Source organism: Pleurodeles waltl, chromosome 4_1, assembly GCF_031143425.1.
Source record: "Pleurodeles waltl isolate 20211129_DDA chromosome 4_1, aPleWal1.hap1.20221129, whole genome shotgun sequence".
NCBI classification, from domain to species: Eukaryota; Metazoa; Chordata; class Amphibia; order Caudata; family Salamandridae; genus Pleurodeles; species Pleurodeles waltl.
The window spans coordinates 91,858,819-91,873,300 of NC_090442.1; the positions used below are offsets into that span (position 1 = coordinate 91,858,819).

General features: G+C 42.5%; 1 protein-coding gene across 2 annotated transcripts in view; it reads left to right on the top strand.

Moving 5' to 3' along the window:
• ZFP91 (ZFP91 zinc finger protein, atypical E3 ubiquitin ligase) overlaps positions 1–14,482 on the top strand; it is a 132,589-nt gene that overhangs the window by 91,144 nt on the left and 26,963 nt on the right. For both annotated transcript variants that reach the window (XM_069227826.1, XM_069227827.1), the window contains one exon: positions 8,138–8,252. In XM_069227826.1, the coding sequence (XP_069083927.1) occupies positions 8,138–8,252 (115 nt within the window). The remainder of the gene's footprint in view (positions 1–8,137; positions 8,253–14,482) is intronic.

The following is a 14,482-nucleotide window of genomic DNA, read 5'->3' on the forward strand; positions in this document are numbered from 1 at the left end:
GTTAGCCGATAATCTCAGTCGAGATCACCAACAAACCCACGAATGGGAAATTCATCCCCCAAATACTACAAACTTACTTTCAAAGCTGGGGAACACCACGAATAGACCTATTCGCAACAAAAGAAAACGCAAAATGCCAAAACTTTGCATCCAGGTATCCACATCCTCACTCCAAGGGCAATGCGTTATGGATGAGTTGGTCAGGGATATTTGCTTACGCTTTTCCCCCTCTCCCACTCGTTCCGTATCTAGTAAACAAATTGAGTCAAAATAAACTCAAACTAATACTAAAAGCACCAACTTGGGCTCGCCAGCCATGGTACACAACACTACTAGATCTGTCAGTAGTACCTCATATCAAACTACCAAACAGACCAGATCTGTTAACTCAACACAAACAACAGATCAGACACCCGAATCCAGCATCGCTCAGTCTAGCAATCTGGCTCCTGAAGTCTTAGAATTTGGACATTTGAACCTTACACATTATGTAGGTCATTAAACAAGCTAGAAAACCTACTACAAGACATTGTTACGCAAATAAATGGAAAAGATTTGTTTATTACTACCATAATAATCAAATTCAACCACTACATGCGTCCGCAAAAAACATTGTAAGCTACTTATTACACTTACAAAAAATAAAATCTAGCTTTTTCTTCCATTAAAATACATCTCACAGCAATATCTGCAGATTACACATTCAACATCACTCTTTAGAATCCCAGTCATCAAAGCATTTATGGAGGGTCTAAAGAGAATCATACCCCCAAGAACACCACCAGTTCCCTCATGGAACCTCAATATTGTATTAACACGACTCATGAGTCCACCATTTGAACCCATGCACTCGTGTGAGATGCAATACTTAACCTGAAAAGTAGCCTTCCTAATAGCTATCACATCTCTTAGAAGAGTAAGTGAAATACAAGCATTTACTATACAAGAATCCTTTATACAAATACACAAACATAAAGTGGTTCTACGCACAAATCCCAAATTTTTACCGATAGTTCTATCACCGTTCCACCCAAACAGTGGAACTCCCAGTCTTTTTTCCACAACCAGACTCAGTAGCCGAAAGAGCCTTACATACATTAGACATCAAAAAAGCACTAATGTATTGCATTGATATAACAAAACAATTTCGCAAGACAAAACAATTGTTTGTAGCCTTCCAAAAACCTCATGCAGGAAATCCAATATCCAAACAAGGCATTGCCAGATGGATAGTGAAATGTATTCAAACCTGCTATGTTAAAGCAAAGAGAGACCTGCCTATTACCACGAAGGCACACTCCACTAGAAAGAAAGGCACCACATTGGCCTTTCTAGGAAATATACCTATGACAGAAATCTGTAAGGCAGCCACATGGTCTACGCCTCATACATTCACAAAACACTACTGTGTAGATGTGTTAACAACACAACAAGCCACAGTAGGACAGGCAGTATTACAAACATTATTTCAAACAACTTCGACTCGTACAGGCTAAGCCACCGCTTTTGGGGAATAACTGCTTACTAGTCTATGCACAGCATCTGTATCTGCAGCTACACATGCCATTGAACGGAAAATGTCACTTACCCAGCGTACATCTGTTCGTGGCATGAGACGCTGCAGATTCACATGCGCCCTCCTGCCTCCCCGGAAGCCTGTAGCCGTTGATGAAAATTATATATTATATGTTGATGAAACTTGTAAATTTGTAAATATATATCATTTTCAATCACATTATGTACATACATACTTACTCCATTGCATGGGCACCTTTACTATATACACAACTCCTACCTCACCCTCTGCGGGAAAAACAATCTAAGATGGAGTCGACGCCCATGCGCAATGGAGCCGAAAGGGAGGAGTCCCTCGGTCTCGTTACTCGAAAAGACTTCTTCGAAGAAAAACAACTTGTAACACTCCGAGCCCAACACTAGATGGCAGGATAATGCACAGCATGTGAATCTGCAGCGTCTCATGCCACGAACAGATGTACACTGGGTAAGTGACATTTTCCATATATATGTATATATATATATATATACACACATACACACACACATACATATATCCAGAATCGGTTTGTTCAGGTAGGTACATTTTTGCAAGAAAAATCTTAACAGTTTTGAAAAGTCGAGACAGTGGTATTTCTGAAAGCTACCATGTAATCCTATTGAGGAAAAACCGAGCAAGCAAAACAGATACAGTACAGCGACCTACGAGGCCAATCTCCTTGACTTGAGGTGAGTATTGGTCAAGGGTCGGGAGCACACCAACAAGTCACACTGGGTGGCACTGAGATGGCCGGGTGCAGACGTGTAGTATGCTGTCGTCTGCCCAATGTTACTCGATAGATCTTCCCCCTGGTCCAGTCCGCAGGTGAGGACTGGGGATCCAGTCTGTAGGAACCAAACAAGTGGGTTCCAGTCTTGGGTTGTCAGAGGACATAGGGACACCTTTGTTCCTATCCTCCATGGGTCAGGGGGCGACAGATGCAGAAGTGTTGTGAGGCATCGGCTGCAGGTGACGCCAGCAGGTCCACAGTGGTCAAGTCTGAGGTGGACTTCATTTCTGGAAGGTTGGGGAACCACGCTGGCATTGTGCAGTGTTAGTCTTGGGTGTCTGGATCTGGTGTTCTGGAGTCCTCACAGTCAGTCTTGGGGTGCCTACAAGATGCAGGGAAGCATCTCTGCTGCTCTACAGGAGTTCCTGGGTATTTTTACAAGGCAGGCTGTCCTCCCATGCTTTGGAGACACAACCGTTGCAGGACGAGACTACTTTGACACAATTTGGAAGAAGCAGCAGACAGGCTGGCAGGGCTGAGTCCAGATCAGGTGCTTCTTCCTTTGCTTTTGCAGCTTTTCAGTGCCCTCCTTCGTAGGTCAGCAGGAATCTGATTTCCTGGTGCCAGGGCCTCTCCTAAATACTGCATTTAAGGGCCTTTTGGGTAGTGTAGGGTAGTACACAATGGACTTCTTACCCCTGGGATCACTACATCCCCTATATGACCATTTCCTTTGGGAAGTAGGCATAACCCTGTTCCAGAGTTCTTCAGTCTGCCAACACCACGATGGCAGATGTTTTTAGAAGTTGTGTTCACATCAGGCAGCACACCTTAGTGGTGGGGCTGACCTGGGGATGGACACACCTGCCTGAATACTAAATTTCTCTCCTGTCTGGGTGCCAAATGGGCCCTGGGGCAGGAGGTCCGCATCTCTCATGTGAGTGAGCCAGATCTGTATATTCAGGGTGGTGAGCTTCTTTGAAACCCATGCCCCCCTCCCCCCCCCGAAACCCGGCCTTGGTATGCAGGTAATCCGATTGGGTGGGCTGTATAATAACCTCTCCCAGTGCAGTCTTTGTGGTTGACCGCTCAAGCAAAGGCTCTCGACCTAGGAGGTCAACTCTTGTCTGGTGGTGGCCGGCTTGCTAAAACTAATCAGTCCCCACACGAGTAGTTGGTAAGTTTTCAGGGGGCACCTCTAAGGTGCCCTCTGGGTGCATGTGTTAATAAAATGAGGGTTTAATAATACAAGAGGTATGATGCCAAACATTCCTAATTTTAGTGAAGCCATCCTGTTGCTGGGGAACTTGCAGTGATCAATGGTCCAGCACATGTATTTAAAATGGCTTACCTATTCGCTCTCTGCTTAAGAATGGGCAAAGATAGAGCAGGGGCAAATCTGCTTGTACAGATATGTCCTCACATGCCATATAATGCACCATGCCATAGGGCTGGAAAGTCCTGCTGTTGGGGTGACTTGCATAGATTGCACCCAGTGTTGGGGAACATGACACCCAGGCTGTGATATATGTTGTGTTTTCACTTTTAGCTGCTCTAAGACATGCAGCCTGCAATGGCAGTCTGCATGTGCTAGGTGAGGGGTACCTCAGGGTGGCACAATACATGCCACTTTGGTACCCATGCCCTAGGTACCAGGGGTATCATTTACTAGGGACCTATGGGGGCAGATAATGCCAATTGGGGAACTATTGTACAGTTTTAGGGAATGAGATCTGCTACTGAGGACCTGCCTAGCAGGAACCCAGTGCACCTTCAGTCAAAATTGCATCATGTACCAGGCTAAAAGTGGGTGTGACTGAGTCAAAAAGTTTCAGTGCACACCTTTACGAAAGATTATATTGATATACAAATGAACAGAGAACCTCAGGAGGGACATAGGATTTTAAAACATTTTCAAATCATTATCCTCTTTAACCCAGCCACCACAATAGAAGAAACCGCTTTAATATAAATACACAGCATGTACATCCAGAAAAAGACTCGGGCTCCAAAACAAAATGTTTCTTACCTTTAAGTATAGTTTTGCAGCTTGAAGATGTTCTGGATTCACATGCGGCCCACCCACCTTCACCAAGAAGATTTTGGTGGGGGAGTACTGTGGCATAAGACAGGATTTCCCGCGATTGGACCTGTTGCTAACCCTTTCTATGGGATTACTTGTTAACTTTGAGAGAGTAAATATGGCATACTGGTATTTCTGAATCGCTGAAATGGACTATGTTTTTTCAGTGCATGACTGCAACACTGTAGTGTGTTTAAGAGGCCATGTTAGTGCCCTGCCACGTATGCTCTTCGTTTTGCCGGAGTTTGACTCGATGGATCATAGACCACCTGCCAAAATTAGGGTAGCTGTAGCAGCTCAGGTTCATAAAGTATTTTGGTATTACTATCACTCATAGAAAAGAAAATAACAACTGAATATAAGTAAGGTCTTGGAAAGCATAAATATATCCCCTTCTTTCTGGATGACCGTCCTATTATCACAAATAGGCTGCATAGCATTGAACAAAATTCTGGTACTCCCCAGATGCTTATATATTTTCTAGGACATGAAGTGTCTATTTCGCAAACTGAAGTATAAAGAAATAGTAGGCCCATGCTGATCCTATGATAAAACGTTCTGCTCTGAATCTCCCGTATAACTGAGGGATTTGCCCCACCAAAATTTGAATGCTGACATCAATAACTAAATGAAGGATGACAGCTGTGCCCTTATCAGGTGTTTTCAAAACTCTGAGCACAAGGTGCTAGACTACTGAATTTAGTTTGTCATCTCAGAAATTATGTTCACAAACATGGAGAAAAAAGGACATCGCTATGTTGTTCATACAGCATGGGTTTGGTGGGAGATATGCAGTGTAAATGTACAACAAAAAAACCCTACTGTTTGTGATATAGGACAAGGGGTTTATAAAGGCGAGGTAACAAGGTTTTCCCATAAATATATACAATTTGGGCAAAGACAGTTGAAGTTTAATCACATGAATCAGTGTGTAGTTAAATTTTACAAAGTTGCATTAACTAATTTCTTCATCACATGGGGAGCGGAGTTTAAGCATGTCATTAATTACATGTAGTTATGTCATGATGTTCGTTCCATGAACAATTCTTCAGCAAGAGAAAAGCTTGCACCTTAATGTTGTAGGTTTTGTCTTGTGGATCAGGCAATTGAGATACATGTCATGGAAACATTAAAAAAAAAAAAAAAAATCAGTTCTTACAGATGCATGTCATAGAGAATTAGCCAACATGTATTTCGTTCCCTAAAGGAATGTTTTGTGCTTCCCCAGAGTTTATTCCATCTCAACATTGTGAAAAAACACCCTACATGAAAATGCTGTGATTTATAGCTAGGGACTGTTCTCTCTCCTGCCTTCCTTAGAAGGATACTCTCCTTACAGTCCATCCTCTGCATGCTTATTGCCTATGAGCATATCCTACCATTGCATATTATTACTGCCTTGTTCTCTAATAAGTTTGAGTAATATAATTGTAACCCTCCTTACAGAGCTTTAAACTTATCTTCAGAATAACCATTCTGCAACACCAAAATCTGTCTTACTTATCTATTCATCATTCGCCTAATTCTTAATCTTAAATTGCTTAATTTTGTTTAATCTCTCCTTCTCACAATATCTAATTCCCTTCACCTATTCCCTTAACCCTTTTCCACTTACATTATCTGTAATAATTATACCTAATTCCTCTTAACCTATTAAATCACCATTGGAGGAAATGTATCATTTTTCTTGGAGTAAACTACTAACCAATAACTGTAGGAAACTGGGTTCTGGTTGCCGTACCCCCAACCTCACTTTATGCCTGATTTTGGATACAACTTTGACTAAAGTGCACTTGGTTCCTGCTAACTAGTTCCCCAGTGGCATTGTTCCTTCCCCAAAACTAGACGCCTAGTCACTTACAAGTGCCCTGGCCCTGCAGCATATCTGTAGGTCCCTAGTCAGTGGTACTTAAGGCATCGGTACTGAAGAGTGCCCCTAAGAGCTGCAGCACAGCTTGTGCCACTCTGAGGGACCCAGCACTAACCTCATGTAGATGGTCATTGCAGTTTGTGTGACAAGGTGCTCCCTATAATTCAAAACAAAACACAACATGGCACGCACTTGTGTGCCATGCCATTCAAATACTGCTTGTAATATTTGTAAGTCACCCCTACAGCAGGCCTTTCAGCCCTAGGGCATAGTGCATTATGTAACCAGTGATGTCATATATGCATGAGTAAATATGCCCCTAATATGCCTTTGTCGATTCTTAGACATAGCTGTAAAGCTATTTTTAGGGTCCAGCCTTCGAGTGCATGCACTTGCGCATGTATCTCACATGTGTCACATTAAAGTAAATGGGACACTCAATCCTGTAACACACCTCTTCACCCGGACGCATCCTAGACTCCCGAGATGACCTGTTGGTGTGGCCTTGGATCGTACCCCATGCTTACCATAAGTCCTGGCGACAGTCCTGTAAGTCACTGTTAAGTGCCCAAATGCAGTACGTTTTTGCCCCATAGCATAACATTACTGTGCTCAAAAATTGCACTGTCAACTTTTAAAAACTGTAAAGGTTCCTCTCTCGAAAAGTACTCACCTGATTTCGGTGATCTTTGTATCTAAATTAATCTAAAAGTATGTGTTATTTTTATAAATTGGTGTCAGATTTCTTCGAGTGTGTCTCACTTACTGTATCTGTGTGCCTTACATGCTTAGCACTGCACTCTTTTATATGCCTAACTGCTCAACCATACTACCCAGCAAGAGAGCATTTGGGAAGTCACTTGTACCTCCGTGATACCACTGGGGATTGCTTGGACTCTTTGCACACGTACCTCATTTTGGTCCACTATATAAAGAGCCAGCTTCCTACAATAACCAACAAATCTACAACAATAACCACTGGAGTAAGCACTAACCTTGGGCTACAGAGTAGCATGCTACCAACCATAGAACTCTCACGTTATACAAATGCAATTACAAGGCAAAGCTGTAGAGTAAGTAGAAGAGGAAAAGTTGTGACATTTGACAAAGTTAATCGCTAGAAAGATTATCCTAAATTGCAGTCCAAAGAAGGGAAAAGCATATGGGAATGGCAGCAGGCTGTTCAAAAAATGTGGTGTCTCTGGGCATGCATTCCATGCAGCCAGTTTAATGCCAGCTACCTTATTGTCTGCTAAGTTTGAGCAGACCATCGTATGGTTACATTGAATATCTCTGCAATAGAAATGTTTCTTAACAAAGCAGTACAAGCAGCTTTTCCTCTAGTGAACCAAGATTTGGTTTTCCATGTTGGGACTTTTTTGATGTCTAGTGACATTGGATAATAGAAGATACTGTTAGTCTAGAAATGGACTACTTCTTCATGGCTAAACCTCTTGAAGCCACCACATAATTGACAGCACGTTTTACAGGTAATTCCCTCTGCTTACCTAATTTGCACCAGTGATTCCCTACATTTATATTACTGGCAAATTGCCCATCATTCTCACGAACGGAAAGATGCTTAACTTTTCCCAAGGTTTGGCAACTTATAGTGAATTACTGATACCTTTGTTATAGCTTTGTGATCACTATTTTACGTACTTACCCCTGGCATCCCCAAGAGGTTTAAAAATAAAAATAAAAATCTGCAATTGTTCCATGATGAGACAGAAGATGGCAAGAGAAGCAAGCTTGTTAATGTGCATAAACTGCGACTGCTGGAAGATGATAGTTAAAGGTAAGTATATTCTTTATGGTAGTAAATAACTGATGTATTTCAACTTTTCATTGTCAAATTTACTTTAGATATCTAAGATCTTTTAAACTGGTCTTTTCTAGCACCACATCAAGTACCAACACCTTTTAAAGAAGAAGTATGTGTGTCCTCATCCTTCCTGTGGGCGGCTTTTTCGACTTCAAAAGCAGCTGTTGCGGCATGCAAAGCACCATACAGGTACTTTTTCCATACTGATGACTGAGTATTTAATAATATATTGCTAGAGCGTTTGATGTACAAGGCAGATTGCATGTTTCTAGTGGGGAGTAGGTATAACCAATGATTATCTCTCCCAAGGAGCCAGAAGGAGAAATAATTACTTCACGTTGTTAAATATAATAGGTTTATCATTTGGCCTCCTCCTCGGAAGATGAGCATGTAGTATTGAACTTGTTACATACAAATTTCTACCTGATGAAACAAACTTAAGTTTATTTGTTGTGGTGCTTTTTACAAAGCACTTTAAAAAAAAAAAAAAAAAAAGTCAAAGAATACACAAGGACGAGTATAAACAGCAGGAGGCACTGATCTGATTGCATAACGACAGAACATTTTTTGTTAAAGATAGACAGTGAAGAGGCTAATTGACTTTGAATCAGTAACTTAGTTCATAGCTTAAATGCTAACAAAACATAAGAGCGAAAGCAAGATGATGCACTGAAAGAACATGGATCTTTAACAAGAAACCAAAGGCAAATGCACATATTGGGCTGACGTGTATAAAAACGAGAGCAAGGATGAGACAAGGCCAGGTAGTGAACAAAATAAACAAAAAAGTAAAATTTGCATTGTATGGAAAAAGGTAGTTCGCTGTGCCAAATATGATAGGGAGAAATATGAGGTGGAGGAGAGAAGAAGGCAAATACAGGTATTTTGAACAGCATGAAGTTGGTCTATTTTAAAACAGGAAGGAATAGAAAAGGTTTGGTTTCTGAATGTTATTTATATGGAATTTACAAAGGGTGATTTAAAGAGAAAGCCAAGATTCTGAGGAGAAGGCGATGATGAAGAAAATAGCTGTGTTAGGAGGCAAACAATAGATGAAGAGGCAGGCGATGAAGAGAACAGAGCCTCTGTAATGGTGAAATTGAAAAACTGCAAGGTCATCCTTAATTGCAGTGAGACACTGACGTAAATATGTTGAGAAAGATGAAAATTAGGGGAATATTTATGATTCTTTGCTGAGAAATGATTGTTGAGTCTAAAAGTTTTTCTACAAAACCGAGGGAGTGGTTCTAGTAAAAACAAAAAAAGAAAAAAAGTAAAGGACCTGTAACAAAGTGGTGGGGTACCCCATACTGAACCGGGAATGAGACAGAGTACACTTCTGTTAGACCAAGAATTAACATCCAGCTATATGAAGAAAACCAGTTGTGAGCAGAATCGGAGATTCCCCAGAGAAAGGAGACAAATAGTGGTGATCTACTGTGTTAAATTTCTGAAAGGTCGAATGTGATTAGAACAGAAACAAGCATTTGCAGTGCAATAGGTCTCGTGTTTGGTCGAGTTAGAGCTATGAACATTGTAAACTCCTACCCGGACTTTTCTTGCCACATAAATTGAAAATGAAAAGTAAAATAGTTTCACATAACTATCAGACTTTTCTTGCTACATAAACTGAAAAGGAAAAGTTTCAAATAAGTGAGCTGACGGCCGCCATCAGCGCAAAGCAGACACAAAAGGAAACAGAAGTTCAGTCTCAGTGAAACGTTTCTGCAAAAGTGCAATTTTCCAAGTAACAGGGTCGATGTCATGCAAATCACTCGACTACTGCCCTGCGAGATCGCGCTGCAAAATAAAGAGAATAAGTAGTCCGGAAAACATCGAGCCTCGTATGTTCTCAGTAGTTAGACGGTGTGCTCTAGAAGGGCTAAACACCGGAAAAGGCATGACATATGCACGCTTTCGCTAATGAAATGGAGCAAATTTTAAAAGACAAGACCACGAACCATCCAAGCTGATAGGAGTGACATGGGCGTGGTTACAAGCCCATTGAGCGATTACATCAGGGACAGAGCGCTTTGTGCTCGACCCTAAAGAGCTTATTCTGTCTGCATAGAACAGACATTTGGTGTCATAGAGCAGTGTTTTTGTCAGTGAAGGATAGTTTGTGAAAGCCAGGTTAATCTGGGGGAAAGAAGATTATTCATATTAAATAATAGGAGTTACTTATTTTAAGGACATTTCAGAAATATTATCAGATACACAGAAGGAATTACTTGCAAAATCAGATGTTTACTCAAGGTCTTAAACTTAACAGTGGCTGACAGTAAAGAAATCTGCATTAAACACAAATATATCCTTGCATACTGAAGAAATACAGAAAATTGTGAGACTGTTAGAAGTTGTTAGTGTAAAATATAAAATTGTTCGGTTTGTGAACAGGGTCCATAAATCCTAATATTTCCGACCAGCTCTAAAATGTATGTTTACATCTGCCTTTTGTACCTGGTCCAACTAACAAATAGGGAAACAGGTCCACTTTTTTTTTTTTTTTAAACATGTAATTGATAATCTCAGCACATGGCATAGAACTAACCATTATTTTGCAATGGCAACATTTTTATGAGTTCTAAGTGCTTGTCTGAATATTGCATTTTATGTTTGGCGAATCTCAAATAATGCTGTGATGGAAAAGTTGTTAGGATTGAATAAATTACTGCTGCAAACATTGTACACACTGAATGTGTGCTTGGTCATACAATTTTTTCCCTGAGCGAAAATATTCCAACTTATTGGTTTATTTGTTCTCAGTCTTGGGATTTTCTTTAGTTTTCCTAAACATTATAACATATGTGTGTGTGTTATTTTGGAACACTTTGTAATCGAGAGAAATAAATCTAGACTTCTCATTTCATAGAATGCAATGACCTTTTTACAAGCTAGTAATAAAACCGGGCTAGTTAGGTCTCGGCTGAACAGCCCTTGCACTATGTCTTTGAGACATGTTGTTTAGACTTGCCATTTGTTGGTTACGTTGTCACTTTCTCCCCATTTGTCCATGGCATGCATTTGTCATTCTTCTTCCTGGGTTTAGCCGTCCCCAAGAGCAGCAACTAAGTACTAAATCAGTACACTGGTCACCACTGTAGCATGTGTTTTAGGAATTATTTATCTAACAGCAGTTTGTCATGAATGCTTTCACTCTTAGCTCCTCTGTAAATAGGCCTGTAAATCTTGTTCTTCCCTCCTCACGTTTGCTGTGCATTCAAAGACCAAGTTCAAATGTCAGACTCTGTTTTCCAAGTGCGCTTCAGGCTTCGAAAATGCGTCTTGCCTGCTTGCTATGGTGAGCTGTTTTTTTTTGTTGTTTTTTTTTTGGCCGGGCGAGACCTTGCTGGGCTTTACTAGTCCTCACAGTCAGGAGGATTATTACACAGATGGATAGAAGCTGTACCCCCTGCTTCCAGATGTTTCTAATTACAGCAAAAAGGCTTCAACTCCTCTGTACAGAGAGTGCAGCTCACCCTCTTTGGATAAAAAAGGTGCTCTTGCCTTTTACTCCTTCATTCAGAGAAGCTATAAGGAAATGCCTCCTTGGCATGGTTACCCTCTGACCTTTTGCCTTCTGTTGATGCCAGTTGTGATTGAAAGTGTGCTGGGACCCTGCTAACCAGGCCCCAGCACCAGTGTTCTTTCCCTAAACTGTACCTTTGTTTCCACAATTAGCACAGCCCTGGCACCCAGATAAGTCCCTTGTAACTGGTACCCCTGGTACCAAGGGCCCTGTTGCCAAGGAAGGTCTCTAAGGGCTGCAGCATGCATTATGTCCCCTTGGGGACCCCTCACTCAGCACATGCACACTGCCTCACAGCTTGTGTGTGCTGGTGGGGAGAAAGTGACTATGTCGACATGGCACTCCCCTCAGATTGCCATGCCCACCTCACACTGCCTGTGGCATAGGTAATCACCCCTCTAGCAAGCCTTACAGCCCTTAGGCAGGGTGCACTATACCACAGGTGAGGGCATATGTGCATGAGCACTATACCCCTACAGTGTCTAAGCAAAACCTTAGTCATTGTAAGTGCAGGGTAGCCATAAAAGTATATGGTCTGGGTGTTTGTCAGACACAAACTCCACAGTTCCATAATGGCTACACTGAAATCTGAGAAGTTTGGTATCAAATGTATCATCACAATAAATGCACACTGATGCCAGTGTGGCATTTATTGTAAAAAGCAACCAGAGGGCATCCTAGAGATGCCCCCTGAATACCAATCTGACTACTAGTGTTAGGCTGACAAGTTCCTGCCAGCCTGCCACAAACCAGACGAGTTGCTGGCAACATGGAGAGAGTGCCTTTGTCACTCTGCGGCCAGGAACAAAGCCTGTACTGGGTGGAGGTGCTTCTCACCTCCCCCTGCAGTAACTGTAACACCTGGTGGTGAGCCTCAAAGGCTCACCCCTTTTGTTACAGCGCCCCAGGGCATCCCAGCTAGTGGAGATGCCCGCCCCTCCGGCCACTACCCCCACTTTTGGCAGCAAGACTCTGAGATAATGAGAAAAACAAGGATGAGTCACCCTCAAGTCAGGACAGCCCCTAAGGTGTCCTGAGGTGACCCCTACCTTTAGAAATCCTCCATCTTAGTTTTGGAGGATTCTCCCAATAGGATTAGGAATGTTCCCCCCCTCCCCAAAGGGGAGGGCGGGCTACTGCCCTCCCAGACCTAAACACACCCCTAAATTTAGTATTTAGGGGCACCCAAGAACCCAGGAAATCAGATTCCTGCAACCTGAACTACAAAGGAGGACTGCTGACTTACAAGCCTGCAGAGACAACGGACGACGACAACTGCTTTGGCCCCAGCCCTACCGGCCTGTCTCCTAAGGACCAAGAAACTCCTGTGAGCTTCGGCTCTGCTCAACGTCAACTTTGAAACTTTCTTGCAACTTTAAAGAACTTCACTCTTCCAGCCGGAAGCGTGAGTCTTCACACACTGCACCCGACGTCCCCCGCTCGAGATCCAGAGAACAAACACCACAGGGAGGACTCCCCGGCGACTGCGACCCCCCTGGACTTCCACAGCGACGCCTGCACAGAGACTCTAGAGGCTCCCCCTGACTGCCACTGCCTGTAACAAGGGACCGGACGCCTGGACCAAGCACTGCACCCGCTGCCCCCAGGACCTGAAGGAACCGAACCTCCGTGCAGGTGTGACCCCCAGGCGACCCTCTACCTAGCCCCCCCCCCCGTACCTACCTGCACCGCTAGAGTGACCCCCGGGTCCCTCCACTGAAACCAATGCAAAACCTGATGCCTGCTTTGCACACTGCACCCGGCCGCCCCTGTGCCACTAAGGGTGTGTTTTTGTGTGCCTACTCGTGTTGCACCCCCAAACCCCCCTGGTCTGAAACCCCCCCCCCCGAGGACATGGGTACTTACCTGCTGCCAGACTGGAACCGGAGCACCCCAGTTCTCCATAGGCACCTGTGTGTTTTGGGTACCTCGTTGACCTCTGCACCAGACTGGCCCTGAGCTGCTGGTGTGGTAACTTTGGGGTTGTCTTGAACCCCCAACGGTGGGCTGCCTATGCCCAGGAACTGAGACTTATAAGTGTCTTTCTTACCTCACAATCTAACCAATACTTACCTCCCCCAGGAACTGTTGATTTTTGCACTTAGTGTCTACTTTTAAAATAGTTTATTGCCATTTTAACAAAGACTGTATATCATATTGCTTTAATTCAAAGTTCCTAACTTACCTGTGTGAAGTACCTTGCATTTTATGTATTTACTTCAAATCTTGAACTTGTGGTTCTAAAAATAAATTATGAAAAGATATTTTTATATATAAAAATTGTTGGCCTGGAGTCAAGTCTTGGAGTGTGTGTTCTCGTTTATTGCCTGTGTGTGTACAACAAATGCTTAACACTACCCTCTGATAAGCCTACTGCTTGACCACACTACGACAAAATAGAGCATTAGAATTATCTAATTTTGCCACTAGCTTACCTCTAAGGGGAACCCTTGGACTCTGTGCACACTATCTCTTACTTTGAGATAGTATATACAGAGCCAACTTCCTACATTGGTGGACCAGCAGTGGGGTCTAAGACTTTACATTTGCTGGACTACTCAGCAAATACCTGATCACAAGCTTATATTCAACAAATTGTCATTAGAAACTGATTTTTGCAATTTGAACTATTTTTCTAAATTTTTAAAAGTCCTGCTAGGGCCTTGTGTAAGTTCTTGTTAGCATTTCTTTTAGAGTTTAAAAGTTTGTAAAAGTTTGGATTTAAGTTCTAGAAGTAGTTTTTAGATTCTTAAAAAGTTATCCCAACGTTTAGAGAAATAATGTCTAGCACAGATGAGATGGTGGTGGAACTCAACCTCACCCCTTACCAGCATCTAGGGATGTCGGAGTTAAAGACTCTCTGTAAGCTAAAAAATTATAAAGACTGGGT